Here is a 10498-nt window from a genome sequence, read left to right on the forward strand (position 1 = left end):
TGGCAGTCTCCATCAGGTACAGCATGTACATCTGCTGGATGCTACAAAACTTGTTCTCCACCGTGCAGGTAGAGTGGCCACTGTCCAAGGGAACCACACTCTCCGTGACCAGGCTCCACTGCTGGTGTCACAGCTTGATGCCCAATGTGATGCTTTCCATGGAACTCCTCGAAGTTCCTCAACCAAGAGACGGGGGAGTAGAGTTGCCAGTGGCCAGGCAGTGAATGCAAAAAAGTTAGGCGGCCGGTACAGCCGACAGCTTCTTAGCCATCCACTGGGGCCAAGTCCAGGAGTCCAGTAAGGGGTCTCCAGGAAGCTGAGGCTCCATGTAGCCCCTTGGTGTGTGTGTCGGTCTGTGTGTGTCTGTCTCTCTCTCTCTCTCTGTCTGCCTGACTCTTATTCCAGCCTTATATGACCTGATGATAAAGGGCTTCCCAAGGTGCCCTCCCTGCTCAGGGCTTGTAAAGATTTCAATTTATTTCCTGTTGTGATGTTATATTGAATTTGTACCTTCCCTCTGAAGAACTAGGGGCTACTCAGGCCTGGTTTTCCCTGGGGTGCCAAGGAGAACATAAGGGCAGGCTCCCAGGCCAGAGCAAGGGTTAGGTAGGCATAAACTGGACACAGGTCAGCAAGAGCTATTGGCATCAGTCAGTATAAACAAGTTTCCCATGTGAAGGACACCCTGGTCACAGCCCAGACAACTAGGAATTAGGCCATCCACCAGGTAAAAGAAGTATCTGACGCAAAGCACGTGTGGACACCCATGCCCAGTGGCTGCTTGCCACTCTGGTACTGGAGCCCCAATTTAGCTTGGGCCTCTCAAAACAAAGGGCCCATGTTACCTGATATCCAGGGCCATTTCTATGTTGGCCTCTCTCAGAACCTCTCTCTCTCTCTCACACATACACACATACACACACACACACACACACACACACACACACACACAAACTCACTCTCTCCCCCTCCCTCCCTCTCACTCTCTCTCTCTATATACATAATTCTGGCTTCCATCCAAGTCACTAAAGAGACATGTTCCTCCCAGTTCTGGCCCAGGGTCTTCTGCAGGGCCTCTCTCTGGTTGGCCTTGTGAACAGTCCTGTATGAGTCCTACAAGCTTGTCAACAACTGTAAACATTGGTGTCAGCTCTTCTTTAAATGGACAATCTCGAAGTCCACTTTCTTCATAAGTGTCTGTATCCAGTGATAAAATTAATTTCCCGTTCAGGAAGGCAACAGTATCATTTTCATCAATATTTGTATCATATGTTAGTGCAGAGCACAAACCCAGTATTTGTGATAGTACATCTCCTTGAGAGGCTGTGGCATCACTTGTGACCAAAGTTGGATATCTGGCTGACCAGCAAGTGGCCAGAAGCCTCTTACAGCCTGCACAAAGTTGCCATGTGCATGCCAGCCCTCTGTAAGCTCTTCTAACAGTGTTTTTCAAGGTATTTGGCAAGACGAATGTAAAACTTATTCAGGAGGATCAAAAGACAAGAGTAGCCTAGACAATTTGAAGAAAAAGAAAGGGACTTATCATTAAAGTTTCTAAGTGTTATTAAACAACTGGAATAATTTAAAACATTTGTATTAGCACAGAGATAGAAAAACATCTAGTTTTCAATTAATCTCACTTTTAAGCATCCCACTTTCATCCACCATCTCCTATCCTTCCAGCTCACCTCTGTAGTACCCCCAACTAGAACAATCCGTGAAACCTGCTGAGACCTTGAACCTGTTGATTTTCCAACATTTTCACCACCTTTGCACTTTTTTCTTCTCTTTTTCACCACCTTCTACCCTCAAGTCCTTTGTTCCACTTGCTCCCCTTCCTTTTCTTATTAATAAATTTATTTAGCAGATGTGGAGACAAAATTGGTTCCATCATGGGTGCCAATCCACCACGTTGACGTCTGATTAGCCCCAGTCCTGTGAATGTCTCCTGATTCCCACTTTATTTACTGTCCTTAGTATAAGAACATGTCATCTTGATGTTAGCACACAAATTATAGACTATGACGCACACAGTATTCTTGTCTGTTCTAGGGGATGCCTTTAATTGCCTTGCTAGAGCATGTACACCTTTTTCTCATAGTATATAAGCCTTAGGTCTGGGAGTAACAGATGTGGAGATCTACCTGTGTTGCAGTGGCCCAAGACTATGCTTATGTCTGTGAGTTCCCCCAATAAATCAACTTTTACTGATAAACTGGACTTGTCTGCCTTGTTCTATGGTTTCTTGGCACCTTCAGCACTTGTAGATCACTTTGACTGTACAGCCCTTTCACAGAACAGCAGAACCTCATCCCTTGTTAAATCTAATTTTTTACTTTCTGTAAACCTATACTTGGATTGCTCAACATGGAGAGCAAAAAATACTCAACCATGCTGATTTTTTTTTTCTTTTGAGACAGAGTCTCATTCCGTCTTCTCCCAGGCTGGAGTGCAGTGGTGCAATCTTGGCTCACTACAACCTCCGCCTCCCAGGTTCAAGCAATTCTCCTGCCTCAGCCACCTGAGTAGCTGGGATTACAGGCACGTGCCACCACGCCCGGCTAATTTTTGTATTTTTAGTAGAGATGGGGTTTCACCATGTTGGCCAGGATGGTCTTGAACTCCTGATCTCAGATGATCCACCCGCCTCAGCCTCCCAAAGTGCTGGGATTACAGGCATGACCCTCCACGCCTGGCCTGACTGATCTCTTTTTAAGTGGATCGTTCGTGTGCCAGGGATCATACAATTCTCTTACTTATTCACAGGCTCACTCAGCCAGATGACTATTTCTTATATTTTCTTTTTTGTTCAAACTACAGCTCTTCCTTCTCCATCTTCGTTTGGGAGATGGCACACTTCCTGGTGTTGTGAGAACATTGAGGAATTAAAGAGTCAATTTTTTTTTTTTTAGTTATCTATGTAAGTACAACAGTTTAACACAAATTGACATCTCAAAAACAACTACACAGATTAGAAGACATTAGTGTAATATCATCAAATACTAAGAGAAAAATAATTGCCAACCTGTCCTATACATGGCTAAATAATCAAAACTGAGGGTAAAATTAAGACTCTTCAGAAAACCAAAACTGACATAAATTACTGCTTAGATGCATTTACTAAAGGAATGTACTCCAGGAAAAAGGAAAATGATCCATAAATAAAAGTCCATGATGTAGGAATGAATGGTGAGCAAACAAATTGTAAATATATAACCTCTACAAATAAGAAGTACATAAAATAACCATAATAGTGCTTAAACTAAGGATTAGAATAAAGTACTGGAAAACAGTAAAATTTACAATGATCATATGATTAAAGTGTTCTAAGATCTTGAATTCCATGAAGGAGGATAGAAATATTAACTTTAGACATGCATATTAGTATTTGAATAATAACCATTAAAGAGAAAGAGTATAAAACTTTCAAAGGGTAGACAGAAAATGTAACAAAGTTTACTGACCAAATAGAGGGCAAGAAAGCAAAAACAAAGCAATATAGAAAATTGAGTTCAAATTTAAAATACAAAATTGGAGACATACAAAATATACTTGAAATAAATTAAGTATATCAGTTATAATTATGTTATTGGACTAAATTAGCCAGTTTAAAGAGAAGACTTCTTAAGTCAGATCCATCTATCTGCTGTTAACCAAAGATATATATCAGACAAAAGGAAACAAATATTGAGTTCAGTGACATAAACAGCTCATTCCAAGTAACTATGAATCAAAAGAAAGCTGGTATAACAATATTAACATCACATGGCATCAGCTTTGCTTTTTTTTAAAGGCACTTTTTTTTTTTAGATTCAGAGAGTATAAGTGCAGGTTTGTTATATGGATATACTGCATGACGCTGAAGTGTGGGCTTCAGTCAAACCCATCATCCAGACAATGAACATAGTAGACAATACGTAGCTTTTCAAACCCTGCCTCCCTCTTCTCTTCCTCTCCTTTCAAAGTCACAAATGTCTATTATTCCCATTTTTATGTTCATGAGAATCCAATGTTTAGCTCCCCCTTATAAGTGAGAACATATATTATTTGGCTGTTTCTGTATTTGTACAGCACAATGGCTTCCAGCTGCACCCATGTTGCTGTGAAAGACGTGATTTGGGGGGTTTTTTTATGGCTACATAGTATTATATGGTATATATGTACTACATTTTGCTTTTCCAATTTATCATTGATGGGCACCTAGGTTAATTCCATGTCTTTGCTATGGTGAATAGTGCTGCAATAAACATGCAAGTTCAAGTGACTTTTTGGTAGAAAAATGTATTTTCCTTTGAGTATATACCCAAGTAATGGGTTTGCTGGGTCAAATTGTAATTCTATTTTTAGCTCTTTGAGAAATCCCCAAACTGCTTTCCACAGAGGCTGAACTAATTTACAATCCCACCAACAGTGTATGAGTGTTCCTTTTTCTCCGCGACCCCACCAACATCTGTTATTTTGTGACTTTTTAATAACAGCCATTCTAGCTAGTGTGAGATGGTTATCTCACTGTGGTTTTCATTTGCATTTCTCTGATGATTAGTGAGGTTGAATTTTTATGTTAATTGGCTGCTTATATGTCTTCTTTTGAGAAGTGTCTCTTCATGTCTTTTCCCTACTTTTTAATGCAGTTTTTTTTTCTTGTTGCTTTAAGTTACTTATAAATTCTGGGTAACAGTCCTTTGTCAGATGCATAGTTTGCAAATTTTTCTGCCATTCAACAGTTCCAACATTCCCCCAGACCTTGACTTTACCACTCATTAACCTACGCCTTGCCTGGGCAGCTGTTTTGTGATCTTCGTATTCAAGAAAGCAAAAGCTTCTGTTTTCTTTTCTTGTCATCCGATTGGTGGTATAAAATGACGTCTGTAAGACCCTCTGTTACTTTGCTAAATTCTTCAAGAATCTGTTCCTTGGTTTTACTCTTAGGAATAGAGCCCACAAAAAGCCTATTGTTGGCAACTGAGATGCAGACACCAATGTGTTTTCCAGAACGAATTTCATGATTATTATACAGTTTAACAGCCTCCTGAGCTGCTTCTTTTGTACAAAAAGTGACAAACGCATAACCTCTATTGAGACCAGTGAGTGGATCCATCATTAGACGATGATCCCACATAGGTCCAGCTTTCTCAAATAATGGAACAATTTCATCCTCAAATATATCTCTTGGGATCTTTCCCACAAATATCTCAGTGCCAACAGAAGGCTGCTGACTTGAATAAACGGAATCTGGAGGTGGTCCTCCATACTTCCTCTGTCCAGTGGTCACATCAAGTGTGTAGCCTGTTCTTTCCAAGAGTGCCTTAATTTTTGCCTCATCTGGTCCTTTACTAGAATCTGCTACTTTGGTCCCTTGTTTTTCTCTCTGCCTACAAGTCTTCATGACTCCACATAAAAAGGCACTTTTGTTCTGAACATGAGAGAGATCACTGTCTTTAACTGTTGAAGAATTGCCAATGCACCGTCTTCATTGAATTCTTTTAAAGCTTCAATAGCTCTTTCATCTAAATCACTATGTGCAACTAGCCCTGCAACATAAATTTCATCTAGTTTTTCAGCAATTTTATGTGGTAAACCAGCATCAAGCAATGTCTGAAAATTTTCTGAATGGATAACTGCAGAACTAGTATCCATGGGCTCTTCAGTACCATTTCCATTAACATGTTCTGTAGCCATGGTTCCAGAGATCTCCCTGTTGGGCTGGGGGCGGGGTGGGGGGGAATCCTGTCCGACCGTACGGGGTTGCGGGAAAGGCGTGCTCACTGCTCCCTGTATCTGGCGCGAGTGGAGCTGTTGTAAAATGGCCGCCGAAGCTCACGCCGCTGGCAGCAAACCCGATCCAGTTCCACTCGTCTCCGAGCGCGCTCCCGCGTGACCCCCCCTTTCCTTTCCCTTCCCTCCCCTACCTCGCGCGTCCGCTTCACTCACTCACTCCCTCAGCCCCAACCTCCTCCAGCTCCTCCTTCTCCCCCACCAGCAGCACCACCAGCAGCAGAACCAGACCACCACCACCAGCACCAGCAGCACCACCAGCACCAGAACCACCAGCACCACCACCAGCACCAGAACAACCACCAACCACCACCACCAGCAGCACCACCAGCGGCACCACCACCACCAGCGGCACCACCACCACCAGCAGCACCACCACCAGCAGCAGCACCACCACCACCACGTCTCTGTCCGCCTTCTCTCGGCCTTTCTTATTCCCGCCCCCCACTCCTTTACCCCACTGCTCCCACTCCCCTCTGCGGTTGCTCAGGCACGAGTGGCCGCCTTTTGCCTTCTGGCTCACACACTCCCTCACTCCCTCCCTAGCTTGCTCGCACTCTCGGCCCCATACCCCAGTCCCTGCCGAGTCAGCTCCTCTCTCTCTCCCGCGCTGACATGATGTAACCTGTAGCCTCGGGGACTTACGCCTCGGGACAGAGCCTACGCCTCGCCTCGCTCCGCCCCCGCGCCACGCCGCCTTCCCCGCTCCTCACCCCTTGGGTTGGGGGTGGGGAGGCACAAGACCCCCCGCCCTTCCGCCCCGGCAGCAGCGGCAGAGGGATCAATTTTTGTGTTTGTTGTGATTGCTTGTGAAGACTTAGTCATAAATTCTTTGCCTAGGCCAATGTCTAGAAGAGTATTTCGTAGGCTTTCTTCTAGGATTTTTATAGTTTTAAGTCTTACGTGTAAGTCTTTAATCCATGTTGAGTTAATTTTTGTATCTGGTAAGAGGTAGGGATCCAGTTTCATTCTTCTGCATATGGCCAGCCAGCTATCCCAGCACCATTTATTGAATAGGGAGTCCTTTCCCTATTTTTTAATTCTGTCAACTTTGTCAAAGGTCAGTTTGGTTGTAGGTCTGTAGCTTTATTTCTGGGTTCTCTCTTCTGTTCCATTGGTCTATGTGTCTGTTTTGTACAAGTACCATTCTGTTTTGGTTACTGTAGCCTTGTAGTATAGTTTGAAGTCAGCTGAGGTGATGCCTCCAGCTTTATTCTTTTTGCTAAGGATTGCTTTGGCTATTTGGGCTCTTTTTTGGTTCCATATGAATTTTAGAACAGTTTTTCCAAATTCTGTGAAAAATAATATTGGTAATTTGATTAAAATAGCATTAAATATGTAGAATTGCTTTAGGCAATATGGCCATTTTAACAATGTCAAACTTCCAATCCGTAAGCATGAAATGTTTTTCCATTTGTTTCTATTGTCTGTGATTTCCTTCAGCAATGTTTTATTAGTTCTCCTTGTAGAAATTTTTACCTCCTTGGCTAGATGCATTCCTAGAAATTTTATTCTTTTAGTGGTTATTCTAAATGGGACTGAGCTCTTGATTTGGTTCTCAGCTTGAGCATTATTGGTGTATAGAAATGCTACTGATTTTTGTGTGTTGATTTTGTATCCTGATACTTTCCTGAAGTTGCTTATCAGGTCTAGGAGTCTTTTGGCAGAATCTTTAGAGTATTCTAGGTATAGAATTATATCATCAGGTAAGAGACATAATTTGACTTCTGCTTCTCCTATTTGGATGCCTTTTATTTCTATCTCTTATCTGGTCGCTCTGGTTAGGACTTCCAGTACTGTGCTGAATAGCAGCAGTGAGAATGGGCATCCTTATCTTGTTTCTGTTCTTAGGGGAAATGCTTCCAGCTTTTGCCTGTTCAGTATAATATTGCCTGTCGGCTTGTCACAGATGGCTCTTATTACTCTGAGGTATGTTACTTCAATTCCTAGTTTGTTAAGGATTTTTATCATAAAGGGATGTTGGATTTTATCTAATGCTTGTTCTGTACCTATTGAGATGATCGTATAGTTTTTGTTTTTAATTCTATTTAGTATTAAGTTTTAAAATTATGAGTTATCAAAGATGATGATAAATCATTTACCTATTCAGAAAGTGATGTAAGTCTAAACTTATATGCACCTGAAAAACAGAGCACTAGAATATATAAAGCCAAAAGTGTGGAATAATAACAAAGAGAAATGAAGATTTAAATATACTCTATCAGTAATCAGTAAACTATGCAGGAAAAAAAGTATACAGAGTATATTCAATTAACAAGCTTGGTCTAATAGACATATATAGAATCCTGTTAAATACAGATTTATCTCAAGTACATGTGGAATATTTACATAAATTGGCCACGTCCCAGGACCTAAAGCAAGTTCCATTAAGTTTCGTATATATCATATAGGTAATATTCTCTAGCCATTATATAATTAAGTAGAAATATATAGAAAAGGAAAACTAAAATGTTTTGCAAATTCAAAAGCACGTTTCTGAATACTCCATTGTCTAAAAAGGAATTATACTGAAAATCTTAAAATACTTGCAATTAAACAATAATGAGAAATGAGAATACTACATTCCAAAGTTTGTGGGATGTATCTGTTAAGAGAATTATTTGCTTGGCTATAATTACTTATCTTACTGATATGGTTTGGATCTGTGTCCCCACCCAAATCTCATGTTGAATTATAATCCCCAATGTTGAAATGAGGGCCTGGTGGGAGGTGATTGAATCATGGGGGTAGATTTCTCATGAATAGTTTAGCACCATCCTCTTGGTGCTGTTCTTGTGATAGTGAGTGAGTGCTCTTGAGATATGATTATTTAAAAGTGTATAGCTCCTCCCCTTTCACCCTCTCTTCCTTTCGCTCTGGCCACGTGATGTGTCTGCTCCCCGTTCACCTTCTGCCATGATTGTAAGTTTCCTAAGGCCTCTCCAGAAGCCAAGCAGATGTCACTATGCTTCCTGTACAGCCTGCAGAAATGAGCCAATTAAACCTCTTTTCTTTATAAATTACCTTGTCGCAGGTATTTCTTTGTAGCAATGTGAGAATGGACTAATATACTTAGAAAGAAGAAAAATGTAAAAATTAAGATGCTAGGCACCCATCTTTAAAGGTTTAAAAAATTATAAAATAAATCAAAAGTAGAAGTAAGGAAATAATTAAGCAAAGAGAAGAAACCAATGAAAATTTTTAATGAACATAGAATGGTTTATCAAGAAAAGCAGATTAGGTAAAATAATTCAAAAGTGAAAAGGGTGGCAAACTGTAGGTAAAGAAAAATTACAATAATCACTAAATTGTATAAAATTATATACTAATAAATTTGAAAACTTATGATAAAATAGACATTTTCTAGGAAAAAAATGTAGCTTACCAAAACAGACTCAAGATGTGGAAACAGGAAGAATCCTATGACCAGTAAAGAAACCGAATCAGCAGTTTTTTTTCTTTTTAATGTAGTCATGGGGGAAAAAAATAAAAAAACCCATGTCCAGATGGTTTTAGATGCAAGTTGTACAAATAGTTAAGGAATATTTAATTCTACATTATACCAACTCATCCAGGAAACAGAAAAACTGAAAATTATCCCTAATTATTTTTATAATATTATCACAAACCTGAAACCAAAATCAGACATGGAAAGTAAAAGAAAGGAAAATTATAGGAGTGCCTCCCTTATGAACATCAATGCAAAAACCTTAAGTACAAGGTTCAGATTAATACATATAATTCATTCACAACAGATATATTATGACCAAACTATATATGAAAGAATGGTTTAACCTTTTAAAATAGAGTGGGTTGTAACTCATTACATTAGCAGGTATTAACAGAACCCCGTATGATCATTACAATGAGTTTTGTTGAACGCCTTTTTGAGTATAAGACCTATTTATGATTTTTAAAGTAAATAAATAAAAGCTCTTAAATAAAAAGAAATTAAATGGAACCAACCACTGATTAGAATCTCCCCAAAATCTGCAGCAAACATTATACTTAAAGGTGATATGCTGGGAAACATTTCCTCTAAAATCAGGACCAAATCAAGTGAGCTACTATCACAGTTTCTGTCCAACCTTGTACAGAAAAAGAAATTAAAAGTAGAAGTATTGAACTGCACACTGTATGCAGAGGTCCTTAGCAAAAGAAAGAGGGATGAAAGAAAGAGGGAGGAAAGAAAAAGGGAGGGAGGAAGGAAGGAAAGAGAGAGGAAAGAAGGAAAGAGAAAAAGAAAGGAAGGAAAGAAAGAGGGAGGAAAGAAAGAGAGGGAGGAAAGAAAAAAGAAAAGAGAAAGAAAGAAAGAAAGGAAAAGAAAAGAGAAAAGAAAGAGAGAAAAGAGAAAGAAAAAGGAAGGAAGGAAGAAAGAAAGAAGGGAGAGAGGGAAGGGAGGGAAGGAGGGAAGGAGGGAGGGAGGAAGGCAGGAAAGAAAGAGAAAGAGGAGGAAAGAAAGAGAGAGAGGAAAGAGAGGGAGGAAAGAGGGAGGAAAGAGGAAGGACGGAAGGAAGGAAAGAAAAAGAAAGAGGAAAGAAGGAAGAGGGAGGGAAGGAGGGAGGGAGGAAAGAAAGGAAGGAAGAAAAGAGGGAGGAAAGAAAGGGAGGAAGGAAACATGGAGGAAGGAAAGAATGGGAGGGAGGGAAGGAAAGAAGGAAGGAAGAAAGGAAGGAAGGAGGGAAAAGAAAATTGTCTTTTTTTTTTTTTTTTTTTTTTTTTT

At 40.3% G+C, this 10498-nt stretch overlaps 1 protein-coding gene across 1 annotated transcript; it reads right to left on the bottom strand.

Moving 5' to 3' along the window:
- Positions 1-979: 979 nt before the first annotated feature.
- LOC116460992 (heterogeneous nuclear ribonucleoprotein Q-like) lies at positions 980-5720 on the bottom strand. The gene is given in 4 exon segments (XM_058432869.1): positions 980-1392; positions 4659-4827; positions 4829-5442; positions 5445-5720. Coding segments are annotated over 4 exon segments (1431 nt in total). The 5' UTR covers positions 5680-5720.
- Positions 5721-10498: the final 4778 nt, after the last annotated feature.

Source organism: Hylobates moloch, unplaced genomic scaffold, assembly GCF_009828535.3.
Source record: "Hylobates moloch isolate HMO894 unplaced genomic scaffold, HMol_V3 SCAFFOLD_21, whole genome shotgun sequence".
Classification (NCBI taxonomy): domain Eukaryota; kingdom Metazoa; phylum Chordata; class Mammalia; order Primates; family Hylobatidae; genus Hylobates; species Hylobates moloch.